Source organism: Centroberyx affinis, unplaced genomic scaffold (genome assembly GCF_046629955.1).
Source record: "Centroberyx affinis isolate AG114_WGS23_722 - 3 ecotype Tasmania unplaced genomic scaffold, CSIRO-AGI_Caff_v1 ptg000886l_1, whole genome shotgun sequence".
NCBI lineage: Eukaryota > Metazoa > Chordata > Actinopteri > Beryciformes > Berycidae > Centroberyx > Centroberyx affinis.
In genome coordinates, this window is record NW_027279475.1 from 371,463 (window position 1) to 393,635 (window position 22,173).

At 43.4% G+C, this 22,173-nt stretch overlaps 1 protein-coding gene across 1 annotated transcript; it reads right to left on the bottom strand.

Moving 5' to 3' along the window:
* Positions 1 to 292: 292 nt before the first annotated feature.
* Positions 293 to 20,427, bottom strand: cavin2a (caveolae associated protein 2a). Its single transcript, XM_071521395.1, has 2 exons — positions 19,742 to 20,427; positions 293 to 3,270 (listed from the first exon to the last, which is right to left on the bottom strand). The coding sequence occupies exons 1-2, from the start codon at positions 20,291 to 20,293 to the stop codon at positions 2,392 to 2,394; spliced, it is 1,431 nt and encodes a 476-aa protein (XP_071377496.1). The 5' UTR covers positions 20,294 to 20,427; the 3' UTR covers positions 293 to 2,391.
* Positions 20,428 to 22,173: the final 1,746 nt, after the last annotated feature.

The window sequence follows — 22,173 nt, forward strand, 5'->3', positions numbered from 1 at the left end:
ATTTAAGCAGCGGAGGATCAAAAGTGGAATTTCACAACGCTTATCTGGAATCAGAATAATGGACATGATAGGGTTTAGCCAAAAATAACATGGAGGTTACCCATACAGCAGTGCCAGCTATTTCGCATCCCTAACCCCAAAAAACTTCAGTTCCCATCTTCTAATGTGTTTTCAGATATTTTAAACCCTTGCCTTGCTACACATACAGTATCTTAAGCCCCACCCCCCAAAGCAACTTTATCATCCTCCCACACTTCCTCCCTCCCAATACCCACACCACCCACCCCTCCCTCCCCTGCAGCCTCATGCCCAGGAGTCTCTACAGGGCCAGAACACCTGTGGCTCCAGAGAGCCTCCTCTTCTCCTTGTAGCGTCTCAACAAGGAGGCCAAGAGCATGAAAAATGGGCTGCGCAAGAGTCATCCGTCAAACCTAGGAATGCTGCCCTCTCCCTTTCTCCATTTCTCTCACCTCTCTCTTGTATGTGGATCCTCGGCACCTGGTATCACTTGCTAAATAATTTTATTTTGAGTCATGACATTTCACATGGCATCTAAGGCTAGTGGAGCATTAAGACTCATAAACAAGCCGGAGGTCACTTTATAAAAACTTTCAGGCACGTCTTCCAAATCTGAAGTGGAGTCTAAATAAAGTATTTGTTCCTCCCTGAAGCTGAAACTTCACGCTTTCCATCTGGTTGGTATCAGAGCTTATAAAACAGTCGCAAGAGTTAACTCTCATGAGTCTGGTGCATGGCTAGGACGAGCACTACTCCTCACCCAGTGATAGCTACGAGATTCTGAGGAGGGAAGAAATTACAGGCATCTTTTACTATCACTCTTATCGGCAAAACGCACAGGAATCCATCCCTTCAGGACTGCAATTACTCACACCAGCTTGTGTGAGTTAAAGGTGTTGGTGCATGTAGTAGTGTGCATGTGTGTGTATGATGGGGGAGGCTTTTGTGGTGGGTGAGTTTGAGTGTTTACATCTTAAACACATGCAGTCAAGTAAACATTTCACCATGCACGTTATGTATGCCTGAAAGAAAAGGAAAACTAATAAACACCCAGCTATTATATAGTAACTCAAAAAATAAATTCACATTGATACAACATTTATAAAAGTACACATACTCAAGGCAGTTATCAATGAAGTTAGTATTTTATGATGTTGTAAAAACCTAGTGAGTAGTGTGCTCCCCATATAAAAATACATAAAGTAATTCCTGTACATAAACATACAAGGTTGCCCTGTAAAAGAGTGGCTGGAGAAAGGAAAGTTATGTCAGTATTTAAACCTGTATGGTCCTTTGCATCACTAACATATTTTTCTCTCTGTCTACAGCAGCTTCCATCCTGTCGTGCCGTTAATGTCCTTCATTTGCATCAATGTGAATGAACTCAGACCTATTTCAAATAGTCTTTGCAAAGTATTCTTGGTCTCAGAGTGTCAGATAGGTGCAATTAGTCAACAAATTTTGACTATCTTTCGTTTCTGTGATTGACAACTTTTTTTTAACCAATTTGAACCTATTTTGGAATAAACATACACTTTGAAGTGCAGATGAAGGAAAAGACACAAGATAGAGCAGCTTGGAGTATTAAAATATATCCACCTGCTAACTAAGATCAGGGCTAATGCAGCAAAGGGCTACAGGAATTCTGTAAACAACGTCTAGGCACTCTACTCCAAAAAATAGCCCAGGGCCTTTTTACTGAAAACTGAAGAAACTCCCCATTCCAACTCTCACACAACCTGGCAACGCACTGCCTCCACAAGCTGTGGGCAGTACCACCTTTGCCAAAGATTTACCATTTTTCACAAAAACACAAAGAACAAAGAGGCTATTTGTCAGTGAGACAGAGAGGTCCAGAGACAGACAAACAGAGGAGGGAGGAGATTGTTGGCCCAGCGCCCCGGAGATGTGCTGCTATTGAAGTGGTGCGCTCCAGCTGATCAGTGTGAATTATGGTGCAATGTTGCTTTCCTTGGACAGCCCCACTAGAGGGTTTAGGGAGCACCTGCACTGGATCATAGGCACTTCTATCTGGGCTTCTAGTGGGGTTTAATTGGTAAACTACTTGCAGTATACCTAGGTTATTTAGATAGCAGTCATTTGCAGGGGTGACAATCATAAGTACTGATGCAGGAGTGGTCCAAGGATGGAATGCCTTAGAAAGCTTTGATTGAGTTTGATTGCAGAGTACTTTGCTGGTGTATGTGTGTGTGTGAGTGTGTGTGTGTGTGTGTGAAGACAAAAAGAGGAGCTTTACAGAGACTGTTTGGAAAGGAAGGACAATTTGTGCTGCTGGGAGTTTAATAAACAGAAAAACTGAGGAGAAAAAAGGAAAGGGAAACGGGAATTTATGCTCAACAAAATCAAATCAGATTAAGACACTTGCTCCACAGTAATCGCTGCTGAGGGAATCTGGGCATCTGCCGCCATCTCGATAGGGCTTTTGTGGTGTTCTTCCTCTTCCTCCTCTTCTTCATCCTCCCCATCGTCTTCATCGTGCTCTGGGACTGCCAGGCCAGCAGGACGATCGCCATTCAGGTCACACTCAATACTTGCTGCTTCTCCGTTGATTTCCAGCTCTGCCTTCATGCTCTCTGGAGTGGAGGGACTCAGCAGCTCCTGTACCTCCTCCACTAGGCCTTCCTGGGAGTGCACCTCTGCCAAGGGGAGCTCTCCATCCAAGCTGCCCAGTGGAGGAATCTCCACATGGACTGCTTCCCCAGTCAAGGCAACGTCTGGCGCGGGGGCCTCCCCGTCTCGGACCTTCTTGACATTGAAGGTCATGGGAGACACCTTGAAGGAGGAGGACTTGGCGGTTGGACTCTTGGGATGGTTAGGGGTGAGGCTCTTCTTGATTTTCTCACGCCGCTCAGGTGGCACGATCTTGGTGCTGATCTGGTTCATCTTCTTCTCAATGCTCTGGCGCGAGAAGGCCTTCTTAAGGCTATCCACCTTCTTCAGGCTAGAGCGCTTCAGCTTCTCCGCTCGGGATCTCTCAGTGGAGCGAGTGGCGCCCAAGCCCACAAAGACCTCGCCCTCCAGGATCTCTTCCTCCTCACGGTGCACTGCAACATCGTCGTCCTCGTCTGAGGACAGGCTGATAGTCTGGAGACCCTCTTCCGGGCAGCGGATGCCATCAACAGAGCCCATAACAGAAGCAGTAGGCTGGGAGGCTTCTGCATCCAACTGGCTGGGCTGTGGGGTCTTGAGGGAGTCCTTGACCAAGACGCTGGTGGGGATCTCATTGTCTTCCTGTGGGGAAACAGAAGGACAGAAAGTGGTGGGTTAAGAGGGTGAAGAGGGCGGTCATATGGATCAGTCATGTGGGAAAGCGTGATCACTTGAACCAAGCTTTACTGCAGGTCAACAAGAAATATGGAGCATTGGAGCATAAGACAGGTTTACTGACTATGCTTTACTGCAGATTGTAGTACGCATTACAGTTCCAGCGTTGTCTTTGAATTGATTAAGGACAGTGTTTGCCTTTAAGAGGAGGCAACTTTACAAGTCCGAATGACTTCTAAGGGATGCTTAGACCATTATGATCAAAGTCAAGATATTTCGGGTGTACTTCCAAACACACATTCCCCATAAACACGTAAATATATACTTCTGTGGCATGCTTTGGCCAGTGTAAATGGATGTCAGTGTTCATGTGCAATAGATTCTGACATGTTGAGTTGAGAAGGAAACCAGTCTCCACATGTCTCCCTGGTCTTCTCCTCAAGACATCTGAGGAATTCCACCTGTTTCTCTGCAGGAGTCACACGCTCCCCTCAGTTTTCCCTGCTTTTTATTTCTCTCTCTGCCTTCATCCCTCCACCCACGAACACATTCATGCCCATATAGAGAGTGAGAGAGATATGAGTTGAATATCCGGAGTGCAAATTTCAATTTGTTTGCCTTTCTCCTCGCTCCTTCCTTCCTTGCTCTTGCTGTCTACCCATCTGTGCAAAATCATGCACACACACACACACACACACACACAAACACACACACACACACACACACACACACACACACACACACACACACTTTTCCATTTTGGGGATTTATGAGTTCCTATTCCTCCCTCCCCCTTCCCTTCCTTTCTCACCCAGCCTAACTTAGTGAGTGAATAGTGAGGGTAAAGCTGCAGTGTTTGACATACTGTTAAGCGGAGTGATACATACAGTACAGCGCCCCAGTGCTGTTATACTGTATATCAGCACTCATGGAATGCCTCTTGTCCAATCAAATTGCTCGACCGGAACTAACTGTTGTATAAAGTTCCATATGAAACGCTTATACACAAATCCTTCCTTAAACATCAGTTTTGATTTAAAGTATGAGCCATACTTGCATACTTGGTCTTGATTTACCCTTATACAGCACACTTTAATGTCTGGGCCCAAAATGTGCATGTATATGGATATTTAACATATAAACGTTCTTCCCAAATAAAACAAATCAAATCAAGGAAAGCATAACTCGATTGAGGCATAACTCGACTACACAATTCACAGTATTGAATATTTTTGTAATTTTCTGAATGGACGAGGATCACAGTCCACTAGCATGATAAGAAGTATAATATAGAGGGCTATGGGGGGAGATTTTGAGGATTTAGTTGAGGGTTTACACTAGTAAGTTCAGAGTTTGTACACTGCCGCAAACACAAAAGGACATACACAGCTTGTATGTATATACTGTATGTGTGTGTGAGTCAGTACAGATAAGAGAAGACTGAGGAAACATGCCTGTATGTCTGAACTGAAAAGGTTACCGCTATACTATACTTTATCTAAAGAGTGCGGAGCAGTGACTTCAACATTTATGATGTGTTTAATTTATGTGTCAAATAAAGTACAGGCAAGAACTAGAAGGAAATCTCAATGCTTCCTTCCTATCTCAAAAAGACTGAACCTTGTTACGCTGATAAAGGAGTTACTCCAACTAAATACTGAACTGCTGACTGTATATTTGTGGTTTCATTACTTAATGTTTACCTTTGAAAATGTGCGCATTGAATGTATGTGCTAAAATCCATAATTCAAACTATATGGGATCACCGTTGTGTCATATTCAACACGTTCACGTGTATAACTTGTGACAACACACATTTGTATCACTAACCTCATACTATGTTAATATCAACACATATTGACCCAAAATATGTTGTTCTTATTTTGGTTAAAAGTAACAGAGATATGTGTGGTCCCAAACTAGACACACACGTATTTACTAGACACACTACACTCGTAAAGTGTCATCCTCAATATATATGGGAATGACACATGTTTTTATACCTGTAGTAGTATGTGTGACTGCGTGTGCAGCTCTCTGTGTAACCATGCATTTGTTTCGGTGCAATATGTGTGCAAGAGTGAGTTTGCATCAAAGCATGAGTGCGTTTCACAGAATGCATGGCAGCTCGAGCACTTTGTAAGAATGCTTAAAGCAACAGGATGCCACACGTTTCTGGAGAACTGTGTAATGTGTCTTACATGGGCTGTCATTAACACATACTTAAGGACTGGACCAACCAGATGGTTTGGAAAAGCCCTGCCCTCCTGTCCATTATTCACTCACCACCAATGCAGAATACTTCCTGAAGAGGACAGTAACATTTTGCCTGCAATCAGTCAGCCAATGGCAACTTCAACCAATTCTGATTCATTCTGACACACCGAAGCATTTTGACGAAGTGGGTCTTGCATTTGATGTGACACCTGAGACAGTAGTGGATGATTTATTTCCTGCCGATGTTGGAAAAAAAGGGCCAAAGCGTCTGAGACTGTGATCAGTGAACTGAATGAAAACACCCATCAGCAATTCATCTGCAAAGTGAATGACTCCACTGATTATTGATCAAAAGAGTGCAATCAAAAATTCCATTTATCAATATGCATGCATGACAGTGTCAAGGCAAATAATATCAGTGTCATAAACCTATTATTATGCATCCACAGCAGTCACGGCGTCCCTCCCTCCTGGGTCAAATAGCGTTTGCTAATACTTTTGACAGTTTATTTTACATTTCTACTTATACAATTTATGTGTCACTTTCTGCATTGTCCTGATACAGTGAACTCAGCCCATCTGGCACCTGAATTTAAAATGAAAACTAAGAATTAGGTGCAACTGCTATTTTGCCCAGGTCTTTATCCACTGCAGTTCACATCCCTCCATCACACATCATCATCCCATATGGACACCAAGATGATTTCACAATGTATAGATAGGCTATAGAGAGTGGAAAGTCATGCAGATACCCTCTTGTTTTTACCACCCTCCAGACACCTGATACCCAGCACCTTGATCTAAAACATGCAGGCATGATTCACAGATCAGGTGTGTGCCAAGCATATGCGGTATCTCCCAGTAAATGCTAGTAAATCTGTCAGCATGTTCTCAAAGGTACATCATCAACCTTAAGAACAGGGCCCTGCATTCAGAGCTTCATGTTTGGTAATGGTACAGAGATTGTATGGTATAGATGGTATAGATTAGTATGCAGTGTGGTTGAATTGAATGAGTGTAGTAGGGCAGATTCCATTATGAAAACAGAGTATACCGGCCATTTTTCAGTTAACCAAAGTGTCAATTCTAAATATTTCTTGACGGTGTGCCTGGTGATGAATAACACCTAAATTCAAAATGTCAAGGAATTGCTTTCATGGGAAGTGTAGCTTGTGAATAAGACGTTGTTATGCACCGTTAGCAACCACTAGGAGTAAGTAAGCATCCTGCAAAAAGCTTTGAATCGTAATGCACTCAAGATTTGAATGGAAAAGAGCAGCTTCAAATCTCAAAAGACGGAGATAGCACCTGGGGGCCCAGCTCTAGTTTCAACTAGACCTTCCTCGGTTTAACTGTTATCCTCCCCTTTCAGGCTCGTTCTCTCTCTCCCCCAACTCCCTCCTGCTCTATCTGAATGAGGTGACTGCCCCCATTTTACTGCTGATCCCACACTGCACCGCACCCACAGAGATTGTGGGTCTAAATGTGTGTCAAATCAGAAGGTAGCTTTAGTGTTCGGAAAGTGGAAGTAAAAGTCAAGAACCGTGAAGGTCATTGCTGTTGTATCAGTAATGTTGGAAGCTGGGCAGAAATGCCAGGAAATGTTTATCTTGCTTGTAGGAGGATGATATTACTACACTTTATGCCTCTCTCTCTTTGTGTGTGTGCATTTCAGTCATGGAGTCAAATAGTTGTTGCCAGTAATACTTAAATGTTTGGTTTAATCAGCATGGAGTGCCAGATAGTTGTGGTTTACCACATAAAAACAATTCTGGCAGTGTCATATTAGAGCTGAATCACAGAGAAGTATCTTAAATTGATTTTCAAATACTTTTCTGTGATTGTCTAAATTTTGGAGTATTGTCCAATGTAACAACCCCCATCAATCTGTTAAGTAAGCTATAACAAACAACATTTTCTAAATATACTATTTGACCCTGGTCTGTGCTGTGTGTGTGTCTCTGGACCTCACACGGTGGCACAATCTCTTGGGAACTCCAGTAATTAATGTACCCTCAATGCAAGCACTCATTAGGAGTTGAGAACTCGGTGTGTGTGTGTGCGTGTGTGTGTGTGTGTGTGTGTGTGTGTGTGTGTGTTTGGCCTTGTTCAGTCTGCCAGCCCAAATCGGATTTTTGGCATATCCAGATTGGAGTCAGATTGATTTTATCAAGTCTGAACAGCAAAAAAACACATGGAAACCGCTTTTTCCAAATCAGATTTAAGCCACATTTGTATGTGGTTTGAAATGCGATTCAAATCGGATTTCTACAGATGCGTTTCAGTCTGACCACTCTAGCCGCTCAAAATGTTTTCAAACTGTCAATAACTTCATTAACGTCACTCATAGCGCGACACGTGCCATTGGCATAGGCAGATTATGAGACAAAGGGCCCATGGGCACAGATGGCAAATCCATTCACTTTAATGGGGGCGCGCGGCAGACGCACGCAAACGCGAGGGCAATGCGGTCGCGGTGCACTGAGATACAAATATCTCAACTTTTTGGAACTCCGCACGCGAACTGCATGTCATATAGCCTGAAAGCCTGCAATAAGCTTTGAATTGCTCACCATCCAAACGAAGGTCCAGGATTTACCGGCGATATTTCCGTACTCTTATATTTTTGCGGGCTCGGAGAGACACCGATGCATTCATGGCGAGATCTGGCTTTAGTCATGACCAATCAAATCACCTCTGGAAGACAACTGGAGCAGTTCCACCACAAAACCTTCTCCCAAGAGATAACTGATGTCCTTGTGCTGGAGGTGCAGAATTACCACAAGCAAATATACCACTTAAATAAGCCGCCGAGGGCAGGTGATGTTAAATTAGCTTGGGAGGAGATAACACATTTGGTTACTGTGTTGCTCTGGTGCTAGGAGAACCGTTGCCCAATGTAGAAAATGGTTCAATGATATTAGGCGAAGAGCAGAAGTCACCAAAATACCAAATGGGTGCAGGTAAGAGAAAAAGAATATGGCTCCGCCATCAACCATGCACCATCACAAAAATAGAGCCTTAAATTTAGTATATATGAAAACAACAACTGCAGGTAGGGCTGGGCAATATGGTTGAAATCAATATCACGATAATCATAAGGATTTTTCTCAATATCAATATATATATATCACAATATGGTACATGTATGCAAAATCACGTTAAATAATCAAATTAATGTTCATCTCATTGAACCAAATGGTAATGTTAGGTGTGATGTCAAACAAAACAAAAATATTCAAATAATATTCCTACCATACCTCATTTTATGAGAGTTTTTAAGTAAAATTTGCTTGTCATCATCAATTTAGACAGCAGCATATTAAAATATCTTCATATCATCACGATATGTTTCCACTGAAAGACGATAAACGATAATATTGAATCATCGCCCAGCCCTAACTGCAGGTTTGATCAAGACTGGGTCTGCAAACTACGCTGAGAGGCAGCTAATAGTTCTTGCTTGCTTGCCAGAATGATACATTTAATGATACATTTTCCTCTATCTGAGTGAAAAATGTGGCTTTTGTGGCAATGATTTCTGCTTCCCTGGACCTGCCCTAAATCCTGCAAAGTGTTACCAAAAGAGCTTATGTAAGTCACTCTGGACTGTCCTGCTCTATTCAAATGGGGAGATCAGGGTGGGGCAGACGGTGTCACGACCGACTGAAAGAGCTCAGAAGGGCTCTGGTTACTCTGTGTGTGTGTATGTGTGTGTGTTTGTGTATGTATCCATGTGTAATGATATCTTATACTGCTTCTTTTGCATCTGTCGCTCTCTACTCCTTTGTTTATCTGTGTGTGTGTGTGTTTGTCTGTGCGCGCGTACATGAGCATGCATATGTAGTGAAATCTTATACTGCTTCTCTCCCATCCACCTCTCTTTCTCTCTTGTTATGTGTATCTGCGAGTGTGTGTGTGTGTGTGTGTGTGTGTGTGTGTGTGTGTGTGTGTGTGTGTGTGTGTGTGTGCGTACGTGTTCCATGGGCATTATCTTCACTCTCAGACGATAACACCCCACAACCATAAGAAAACAGTGCAGGCCTTCTTTGCGATTGCATCATCACCCTACATCAATCACCTACTTGCTTTAGAAAATCTTGACATTTCTTCAGGGCAGTTAGATTACCGTTACATTTTCCTATACTCTCACATTCAAAATACACGCACATGCACACAGAAACACGCAAATAAAATTAACACACACACTACAATCAAATCTGCAAGAAGACATGATGCTACTCATTTACTTATATATCAACCATACTATCTAGTGGACTTGGTATTGTAGATTTGCGCAAATTTTGTTGTATACGTTAGTGCATATGTGCATGCATTTGTGTGTGTGTGTTAGAGCTTTGAACAGGTGTGTTTTCACGGCTCTTCAGAGGATGAATGGAGATTCCCTTAATCCCAACAGGCGAGGTTGGTACAGGTGTGTTGGCACAGTGAGTCAGGTGCCTCCGGGGAACTGCACCAATGAGAGGGTACACATCACCACTCACACACACAGAAACGCACACACACACACACACACACACACACACATACACACAAACAAACACATCACCCTCACACACACACACACACACACACACACACACACACTCACACACATTTGCCTTTGTCAAACCCCTGCAATCATTATACATAGAATGTATAAGATAGAAAGATGAGAGAAAGGCCAAGAAGAGAAAAGACAGGAGAAAGAAAGAGATCACAGAAAAACTAAATACAACTAAACAAAACTCTGACTCTGTTTCCCTTCGTTCACCTCTTTCATACCATCCCACTTCCCCCATTCTCTCCATCTGCCTTTCTCTTTTCGTCTCTAATAACCCCACCCCTCCTCATCCAAGATGTCAGCAAATCACACTATCCTTCATTACCTCCCTATACATCTATCCTTTTCCTGGAAACACAACAACTACGACTGAGACTGTCTTCCCGAGCCTCATGTGACTGTGCAAATTTGACTTCATCTGCATATGTTTTGATTATATCCCTCCAATCACGGTGCAGTGAGGTTTTTGTTTTTTCACCTCCACTCCACCCTGTCTGTTATGTAACTTCGTGCCCCCTCCGCTCCCATCTCCCATCCCATGCATGAACAGTCATCCATAGACAGAGGAAGGAAGGAAGGAAGGAAGGAAGGAAGGAAGGAGGGGAAATTAGATTCTGCTGTCATGTGTCACAGGATTGAGTTACCATAAAACATAATACTCCTCCTACACTATGTGAGTGGTCATATACTGTACACGGTATGTTTGACACACTGTGACAAGCATTATGATTTCAACACGTTATACGACTATCATAAATTCTTTGTCACCAATATGTCAATTCCTAATCATGCCTCCTAGCTAAATACCCACAAAGCATTGCACAACAAGTCAGGGCATTCTTTCCCATCCCTGCCCCTCCCATATCTGCCTCACCAAAAAACAAGGCATGTTTACTGGCCTCGAAAGCTTGCGTAATTACACAACACAATAACCAATTCAGGCCCAACGTCATGCTAACATGCTGGTGGAATGTGATGATTATGGCACTCGATGATCATTCCTGTTGACACGAATGATGATGAGGATTAACGTCTACAGGAACCTGTCCGCTCAGCCGACAACTTACAGGATATCAGCGGCTGCACATCCATGTTCTTCAGACTTTGCACACTGTGATACATTTCATTTTCTGCAATTTATGCTCTCCAATTCTCATAATCCATGTCATACATCTCATTCTATTGATTATAATAACCCCATGGTTCACTGGACCAATGCATTACTTGTCACTTGCTACATTGCTCTACTTTCTTTCTTTTGCAAGACAAGCACTCACACTGCTTGTCTTGCACTGCCCCTTTGCACTCAGTGTGAGGTATGTAGGGTGAAATTTGTAGGTGTTATTATGACAAATTCCTGTACTTTATTGTACTTGGTACTCCAATTGTGATGCTACACCATGGCTATGCTAATCTACTTTAGCTCCTTTGTTTAAATCTCTCAAGATCCCCCTTTTAGCATCGATTCAGTACAATCCCAAGCTGTGCATATCAGTGCCATTGTTTGATAAGGGCCGTGCAGAGACACCGTGCGTTTTTTTTTTTACAAAGCTGCCACCAATTGTCACAATGTTTACTTGCTACATGAGGTCAAAGGGCACGAGTGTCCACTAAACCAGGAAGTCATTGTGTTATCTGGAGACATGTTCTATTTAGGAGTGTAGAGAAATATGTACAGTGAGAAACAAAATGGCTATTGTTTTCCCTTTCCCTGCCACGGACCTTATGACCTTGGCAAGGGGTGTGGGTGGATGCTGGGGTTTGAACAGTCAAGGAGGAACAAACACACAGATAGAGTCCTGGAGAGACTAATGATGGAGAAACAGGGAGATGGAAGGAGGCCATGAAAGGAGGACGGTTGGTTTCACTTGTTTTTTTGTAACAGGACCTTGAGCTTCTTTGGCGGGATACCAGCAGCGGGTCTCCCAGAGCTGTTTCTTTAGCCAATTAGATACAGTTATCCCTTAGATAAGTCACCACCTGCATGTATAATGTCATGCTGTGTGTGTCTCAAAGATCGAGAGAGAAGCGAGAGAGAGCTACACAGAAAAAGAGCAAATGAGAGACAGAGAGAGAGTGTGAGAGCAGGAGGTGTATAATTCTAATTTGATGTCATTCCCTTTTTCATACCTGTCCCAGAGTGAAAAGTATCCATGTTACGTAATGTGCTCTTTGCACTTCAGACAGAGAAGACGCAGAGCAAATGCTGTGTGTGCATTGCACCATGGGATAAGCTGGGAGAAATAATTTATATCAGTATAGGGAGCTGCCACCTTTATTGCTTTATTGCTTTGTTCCTATTCCTTTACAAAAATACCAATTTCAACATTTGTTTTTCTATATATTCTCCATAACCAATGACTTATAATTCTCATCAAATAAAAATGAGATAAAAAAAGACATCAACACAACTTAAAACAACTTACTGAGCAGTCTATCTTGCTATCTATCTAATCTTGCCCATAGCTTTCATTATCCCACATTATCATTCCATCACGGAGGGAAGCACAGTCTCTCTAACGATATCAAATTTGCACAAAAGTTTGTTTTTTAAGGATTTGAAAGCCCAACAAAGTCACATCAAGTCGTCATACTAGTGCTTTACAACTGTGGTTGCAGCTGGCAGCCAACTCACATTGGCCTCAGAGAGTGAAACAGTCAGGCAGACTTGTCAAACCTGAATGTGATGACAGGCAGAAGAGCAAGCACTTAAGTAAGAGTAGCACTCCTCTAGTCACATACATTTCTCTTTCTCTTTTTCTTCCCCATATACTGTCAGGTATATTGTATTTTGCCAGCAAAATATACAAACTACTTTAAAATACTTTGCTGTGTGACTGTCTACACTCACTCTTATTGGATTGTCCTGTGGGGCAAACCCATCTGACATCTAAATCTGAGCCATGCTGTCATTATTCTGTGTACGCTGTATCTCTTTCATTCTCTGTCTTCCTTTTCTCCCTCTAATACTTCTTCCTCCTCCCCCACCCCCCCACCCTCCTTTTCTTCTCGTTGCCTGAAAACTGGGAGGATTATCTAAGGAATGAACCCCAAAGGGAAAATAAGAATGATAACAAAGCGAGAAGCCATGGTGTAAACAAACCTTGTTGTTCATTTAGGCTCCGCCGAGCATGCCTCACAGGCTGCACGGCCATGTTAGGCTGTCATCACTGAGACCCACTTCATTTTCAGACTCTCATGTCCCGTGCCACCGCTCTAGACATGCTTATGATCTCGCTCAGAATTTGTAGTTTGTGTAATTATGAGATTTATGAACTTCGAAGCTTGTGTGCTGGCAGTCGGTGGTAGACTAAAGAAAGTGTGCTTGAGACTGGAAGGACGCCAGCTCAAATCCTTGGACCGTCTGGGAAAATCTAGCCAATTAAAGTGAATGAAAAACACCAAGGTGCCCCTCAGCAAGGCACTTAACTGCCAACTGTTCCGGTGAATATCAATATGTGTACTGAATATGTCTTTAATTGTATATGTGTCCAGTACTGTGACGTCTTTTTCCTTGGATTTTCTGTTGATGATGTTTGAGTTTCTGTAGGTGGCGCTCTTTTCTTCTATTCAGCCATGGTGGCTGTCGCTGCTCATGCTAACTACCCAGTTCTTCTTCTGTTTATTCCAAATTGCTGTTTATTCCACTGTTGCTGCTTTCAGTACTGTAAAATGCATCACTTCCTCTGTGGATTTATCCTAGTAGAGACCTACCTGACACCGGGTGTTAAGAACAGCAAATGTAAAAGCTTTCATGAACTGGGTAGAAGCTGAATCACAATTGTGCAATATCAATCCGTGACAGAGTGTAGCAAAAGGGAAATGTAATTTATATATATGAAAATGTCACAGATTATTACTTGTGTCTATGTAAGAGCTTGGTAGGCTAGAATGCAAGAAGAATGCAAGAAGTATGTGTGTGTGTGCATTAAAGCAGCATTGCTCTGGGCTAGGAGTTGGTGAGCCCAGCCCAGTGGAATACAACACCTGCTAGAGGGACACACACACACACACACACGCACACACACACACACACACAGCAAATCCCAGCTGTAGCCTACAGCAAGTGGCCTGCTCTAACCTGTGGAAATGGATATGATATATAATGGGTCACTATGCAGCCGACACATTCAATGTACGCTCTAAAAAAGTCATTACACCAAAAGTCTACCTGAATAAACTTTGACATATACTGTATTTTGGGAACAAGGTAATCCAAGTTGTATTATTGTTCTATATTCAAGTTTAACTTTGAGAGTTGACTGTGTGTAACAAACTTCTTTCTGTGCAGGTCAAAGCCATTGGGAAGCGACATGTTGTGCTTCTATTTCATTGGCTTAAAGGGTTGCATTTGTGGGAGGAAGGGGCATTATTTGGACTTTTTTTGCTTGCAGAGTTCTAAAGGCCACTTCATACTGGATATTTATGAACAGGACGGGACCCAACTGGACCTGATGGGTTAGGGTCCAGCTGCATTTTTCAATATACTGTAATGCACTGCAAATACTGAAATTAACAATGTATTTGTAGCAATTTTGGGCTTTAGTTGGGTTTGGGCTAATGAAAAAAAAGATGTACCGATGTCTTGACTTGGATCTGGACATTTTCTTTTTAGGTTCAATCAGGCCAGGTTTTGATTTTCAGACCTTAATCAAGCTCTATTTCACACTAGTGAGCCTTGCTTTATGAAGCTAAACATTAGGGATTTGGGCGAGGCTGAAAACTACCAGTTCTCCATCATACAATATGAACAGAGTCTGGATAAACAGACTTTACTCCCTGTTGCTGAAAGCTAATATTAAGTCACAACCTTTGGTCAAGAGTAACAATACAAAGGCAGTGTGACTACTGGTAGCAAAGTAAACAAAAATTACAATGACTGAAGTTAAGCCAATCACTCAAAACGTCTCTAAACATCCACTGTACTTAACTGAGTGACTCGTCAATGCATGGCGATAGATTGAAAAGTTGCATAATCTGTTTACAGTGAATTTATTTTACACTGGTTTAATGAATACTACTTGTACTCTGATTTGTTCAAAAATGTACAAACATGCACAATAACTCTATCATGAGAAACAAAGAAAAAAAAGTTGCAATGTCTGAGCTATTGTGCATTTTCTCAAACCAACCAATTCACGGGTCCTACAGCACAACTTCAGTAGGGCACAATAGCAACAAAATTCATGTTGTTACAAGATGGAGTCAGTGTGTTTACTTTGGTTGAGAAACATGTTATTCTTCCCTTACGATGTGATATGAATGTGCTCCGATAGTGTGTGTGAGTGAGAAGGCCCTGGCTGTTGTTGTCACTCCCTGCCACTGTGTGATTAGGAGTCCCAGAAACGCTCACTATCACCGAACAGCCCCTTCCCATCCCGCCCCTAGAGCCACACAACTCCCATCTCAACACTAGCAAAACGCTACCAAAACTCTGCATGGGGAGAGCGAGGGGGAAAAATGAAATTCTCTCAGTGTTTAAATTAAATTTGCTACTGTTGTTGACTTGTTCAGAGTGCTGAAATTCCATTGTGAAATAAACAGAGGAGGGGAGATTTGGATCTACTCAGAAACAAATGACTTCTGTCACAGGAAATTAAATTTCAAATACGCAGCGATGGAAATATTTTACATAACATGCCATAGTGATATTGCAAGTGAGATGCTGAGATGTGTGGAGATGATATTATATAAGCTTGTGGGTCATCAGGATGATTGGTGATATTGAGACACTGAGGTAATGGGAACCTTTAATTAATCTGCTATAAATAATGGCAGATGAAAATATTTGCAGATAAATATTTGCACTTTTTCTCCCTCTGCCTCTCTCTTTCTCTCCCTCACTCTCTGTCATACTGGAGATTTATTATTTACCCCTTTCCAATACAAAACCTTTCACCTTTTCACCCAACACCAACCACCAACAAAGTCATAAACAAGTTACTTCACTGCACGTACTGGAATCTTAAATGGCTGGGAATTGTGTGTGTGCTTTGCATGTGTGTGTGCGAGTGTGTGTGTGTTACAGAAAAGGCCTAGAGAAGGGAGGGGGATCTGGAGACAGGAAAAGCACTGGTGCACAAACACAAACAAACAAGGCCCAAACTGCGGCAATTAAGCCCTCGTTAGCCCTCGTTAAGAAGAGGAGCGCAGCGGAGCGGCAGACAGCCTTGTCATTTCTGACGGACCACGGCCAGAGGCTGCAGCATTTACCCAGAAGCCCTCGGTGTTTCCACCTCAGCTGGCACGTACAGGGTGCCAAGTGTTTGCTTGATCAATTCTGTCGATCGGGGAGGAGAGGAGCGGAGAGGGCCGCTGGGCCAATAGCTAGAGGGCAAGCACAGGCAGTTTTGCTCTTGGGTGTGCAGTACATTTGCATTATCAGAGAACAGCGTGAGGCTCATGACATGTGCTTCCTGTAGTTTCAGGGAATCAGGACAGGTGGCCAAAAAGGTGGTATGGGGTTAACTAGGGAGAGAGAGAGAGAGAGAGAGAGAGAGAGAGAGAGAGAGCGCACAGGAGAGAATTTGGTTTTGGATTTGCATTTTATTGTACCTTTATTGTTTCCATTTGAGAACAGGCCACATTAAAAACACCCTATACTAAACACATACACCATATCAGACTAGAAAGTGAGAGAGAACAGCGATGGAGGAAAAAAGAAAGCAAAGCAGCAAGCAAAGGAGGAAAAAAAGAGAGGAGGTAGCTGAGGCAGAAAGACACAGAGGGGCAAAAACGGAGTGATGGTCACAGAGAAGGAGTCAGCAGGAGAGAGGAACACAGGGAGGGGAAGGAACAAGGGCTGCACTTAGTTCATTTATTCCTGAGTCCCCTCGGGCGTGCCAAGTCTCATTTACCAGCGCTGTAACCGCATACACCTGACCCAACACATCAGCATAACCTCCAACGGCCAACGTGCACACACACACACACACAGGCGCACGCACTGAGGTCACACCTGCTACACCCATCTACAAAGGCAACACTCATGGTGTGACTCAAAGATTAGAGAAGAAAAAAACACTCCAGCACTTTTAACTGAAGCCCATCCATAACTCTACACTCGTGATAAGGATGTGGCAATTTTCCACAGCTGTCAGATGCAGTCAACCAAAAAATACAGGCCTACATGCTCTAATAATACTAAGCTAAGCTATAATAAAGATCAACTACCAGTAGAGACACTTAAGATGTGAGGTCACCAGTGATGTGGAAGTGAAGTGATTTTTGTGCAGGGATGGATATTTGCAAGCATAAAAAATACATACGGCAATGGGACTAACTAAACCGGCTTATGCAAAGAAAAAAGACAATACTGAAACTCATCCACATGCTGTATTGAGGGAAAAAATGCAAAAATACTTGCTTGACATTTAGGGGCATGGATATTTGTGGCCAGGATAACACCTGGCTGTGTGGAGCGGCCAACAACTTTGGCCAAGCTTAATAAAAAAAAAATCCAGAGGACAGCTGGAATTTGACAATGTAATAAAAGGAAAACACCATCATGCACTGTCATTGCTATCATTAAAAGAAGAGGGCACTCCTTTCTAGCACATAACAACCAACCAGGGATTCAATCAAATCAATGCGAGGTCCAGACTGTGTGCTACATGAGGCCGACCCGCCCACAGTCAGAAGCCACGTAGGACACACTGAGGTCTTGGCACCTGTTGCTTTTGAACAACAGAACCTCAGTACCTGGGAAACCAGATAACAGCGGTGGTTAAGAGCTCTCAGTGGCTCGGCCTGTGTCAACAGCGGCCACCCTTTCACTGCCTGAGCACACGCATGTACACACATGCAAACACGCACAGACGCGCCCACACACAATAACTTGCATGGATTTAGGTCTGGCCTGTTCTGACTGGTCTGTTGTTGTTTTTTTACTCTTATTTTTGTTTTGTTGTAGTCACACCATTAACTAAATGAACAGTTAAACTTGTTCTGAGAATCTAATAAACAAATTTGGATAAGAAAAAATGTGCGTGGACACACCTACTCCTTCATGCATAATCAGCCCCACATGCACACACACACACACACACACACACACACACCCCTTTACGGCATACTCTCAGATCATGCTAATCACAAAGTCTTGACAATCATGAGTGTGTAGAATAACAGTGTATAACAAAGGTGTTAAGAGTTGGAATTAAAACTTTTAAGGGTGACGCTTTTTCTTCTGAAGTGTTAGAGTTAAGTTTTGTTTGTTTTTTCTTTGGTTAAGTGGAAATATCAGGAACACCTGCTGAAATAGCCAGACCAAGAGGTGAATCCAGGTGAAAGCTAAGATCTAACTATGATCCATTATAGATTTCACATATTCAATCTGCTTCAGGGGTTAGGGTTAGGTTAGGTAAGAGAGGTTTAAAGAAGTATTTTTATGGCTTGGGACAACTGAGACATTGTTGCATAAGACAAAGTGCAACTCAATATTAGGAAGGTGTTCTTAATATTTTCCACTCAAACTACATTTCCTTGGGAAAGTGGAAAAGTTAATGACTTTTTCAGTGCCAGCAGATAATTTTACTTTAAGAGTTTGATAGGTATGAGACCCTAGTTCATGTAATCCGTCTAAATGTCATTTAACTTTCTGAATTATGACTGTGGGGTGTAAACAGATCCAGTCACAGTCAGTGTCTGAGCCCTCCTCTATTATCCTCTATAGCTCCATTCCCAGACACACCCTTCTTCTCTCACACAAACACACACACACACACACACACATACACACACACACACACACAAAGTACATAATTGGGCAGAGACATAATGCCTGTACAGACACACAAAATTTCTCTCTCTGACACACACACACACACACACACACACACACACACACAATCACTATTCTCTCCATAAAAGAGACAAACTAACACACGTGGTTGCACAGAGAAAGACAAGACAGACAGATACACGCACACACCATTCTTCAGAACTTTTACTCATATTTGAGGTATAACTAACGAAGCTAAAATTAATCTAACCCCACCACATTTGTGGGACCTGGGTGAATAATCTATGCTTCTATTAGCTTGACATATCAGTCAGACAACTGCACACAGCCCCACCACATCATTTGTATAATGACCTAAACAGAGTGCTCAAGTCTTGTGTTCAAAAATGTAATAAAGTGCTGTTTTTCCAGGTATATCCAGCAGTAGGCCTACCACTGTCACGTGTCAGTGCCAACCACACACACACGCAGTGTCTGCACACCCAAACACACCCACCACTAGTCAAATATGAAGGCACATGTACCCACAGCAATCTCCCTCCCACCCTGTCTGTCTGTCTGTCTCTGTCTCTGTCTCTCTCTCTCTCTTTCTCTCTCTCTCTCTCACACACACACACACACACACACACACTGTACTGCATTCATGTATAACCAGTCCTCATGTACTACCCCTAAAGAAGTATAAATTCCTAAAAATGACTGATTATGTAATGTCTGTGACACTCAGTAGTGAGTTTATAGTGACCTTATAAGTCCTTATCTCCTATATAGGGGATAATATCCCCTATACCCGAATATTCCTATGGAGACTTAAGTTTTGCTATGATGTATAGCCTTCTAAACTTTATCATAGGTTTACTTAAGTTCTTTTTCGTATTCCTCTACTTGCACCACCCCCTTCTCGCCTGTCTTACCTGGAAGATGAGCACTTTAAAGTGGTTCCTCTTCAGCAGGTGGTGGTGGTTGGCCTCCAGCCGCTTCACCTGGACCGCCTGCTTGTCCATGCGCTCCCTGACCTCCTTCATGTGCCCGCTGACCTTCCGCGAGCGCTCGAGCAGCTTGCTGACGCTGTTGGAGGTGGTGGTGTGGGTCTTGGACAGGCGCGTGACGTCCCCTTGGACCCCGCGCACGACGCCCTCCAGGTCGGCCTGCCGCTGCTCCATCCGCCGCTGGTTGTCCTGCACCGCCTCCAGCATGTTGACCAGCTTGTCCAGCAGCGCCACCACGGTGATGGCGCTCACCTGTCCGCGGTCCGCCGGGCTGCCCGGCACGCCTGAAGTCGGGCTGGTGGGAGATTTCAAGCCCAGCCGGGTGAGGGTGCTGGCCGGGGAGGACGGGGTCGAACCCGGACTGAAGCTCGGGATGAGAAGTTCCGCGTCTTCGGGCGGCGGCTGCTGCTGCTGCGGGGTGGCGGGGTTGCTGCTGGAGGTGCTGCTGCGCTCGGCGTGGGACGAGTCTTCTCCCATCGTTCAGACTTGGTCAAATGTCCGGTTTAAGGAAGGTAAATAAAGTAAATAAAGCGATGGCGTGTGGTTTGAGTTGTTAATAGTCTCACTGTTCAATACCTCGTTGTTGCTGCTGTCAGTTGCTCCAGTTGAGAACTGAAGAGAGAGAGTTTTACTTCACTGACTTGTTTTGGTATCCACTCCCCTTTTTTACTCTCTCTCTCTCTCTCTCTCCCTCTCTCTCTTTATCTATCTATCTCTCTCCACACACACACACACACACACACACGCACACACACACACACACACACACACACACACACACACACACACACACACACACACACACACGCACACACACACACACACACACGCTGAACTTTCAAAACACCTCCCCTGCAAGCCAAAGGGAGGGGCTTGGTTGCTGTGGAAACAGAGCAGGCCTAGCCCTACATTGACAGAATGGATAGGTAGAGGTTTTGTGTGTGTGTGTCTGTCTGAATGAGTGAGAGAGTGCGCGTTTGCTTGCTGTGTGTGTTTTCATGTGACTGCCAGCCATTCAACTATTCATCATGCCTGGATGCATTTGCTAAATATGTGTGAAGGCGACTTTTGTTCTATGCGTTTGCTAGTGTGTTTTTGTATTGTATTGTATTGAATTGTAATCTAACGTGTGTGGGGACAGTTATGTGCATATGTGTGTCTGTGTGTGTGTGTGTGTGTTAGAAAACAAAGTGAAGATAAAACTAAGATCCAAACTGGCATTAAACCATCATGTTTTTTTGGTGTTTCAGGAACTTCACTGAAACTTTGGCCTGAGATAAATCATGGACCATGTTTTCCATTATGTCCTGACCTGTGTGTGTGTGTGTGTGTGTGTGTGTGTGTGTGTGTGCCTGGCTGTGCTTGCATGTTAGTTTGTGATTGTGTGTGTGTGTGTCTATGCCTCTATAGCTCTTTCCTCTCTCCTCTTGTTTTTGTGCTCTGTGCTGTGGCATGGGGCACAGTGACACATGGAAATGTGGAAATCCCTGTTTCAACAATGAGCTCATCTGTGCCCCTGGCATGGTGCCACCATCTCTCTCTCTCTCTCTCTCTCTCTCTCTCCCTCCCCCTCGCTCTCGCTCTTGCTCTCTCTCTCTCTCTCCCCCTCTCTCTCTCTATCTCTCTCTCTGTCTGTCACTGTAAGTCTTTCTCTATTCACACACACACACACAGTATCCTGTTTTAAAAGCAAATAAGTGATGTGATAAACATGTTACAGGATTTAACAGGAATGTGTCAGTGTGTTTGCACGTATATACTGTATATATAGGTGTGAGTTCCTTTGTGAGTGTATGGGTGTCTGTGCACAATGCTCTTGCATGAGTAAGAAAAGTATGTGTATCTGTGGAATTGATTCCCTCGAGTAAAAAGCAGTGCATGTTTGCGGTGACAAGAATCTATTTTATCACTGCAGACTATGCAAGGCATTCAGGCCCACACCTGGGATTTATTGGATTCTGCCTGATATGGTTAGGGATTGGTCAGTCACCGTCTCATGTAGGCTCAAGACAAAGCATTCATGCACTCAACTGGAGATTAGGTTTAGTGCAACTGAGTTCAACTTGCATACATACACAGAAAAGACATACCTAAGACGGAACAGGCAGGAACAAACTACGTCCTGACATAATCTGTGTATCTCTAGTTTAGTTTTTTCTGCTCAGCTCAAAACCTTTTCAACAACTATGTAATTGTGGTTGTCAGAAATGCTCTGCACAAATTCTCCCTCATGTCAACTTCCAAGACTAGCACTTGTGCTCGAGGTGACTCCCTTCAAAAGCTTCAAAGCTGCCGGGTTTTAGTGGCCTTAGTGTGAGAGAGATACAAACTCGACCCAACAAATTCCCTTCCTCTTC

Bases quoted from the DNA above. Each gene is read 5' to 3' on its own strand.
- cavin2a (XM_071521395.1), bottom strand. From the start codon at position 20,293: ATGGGAGAAGACTCGTCCCACGCCGAGCGCAGCAGCACCTCCAGCAGC. The intron at 3,271-19,741 runs GTAAGACAGGCG...GTTTCCCCACAG, and splicing joins TTAAAGTGCTCATCTTCCAG to GAAGACAATGAGATCCCCAC.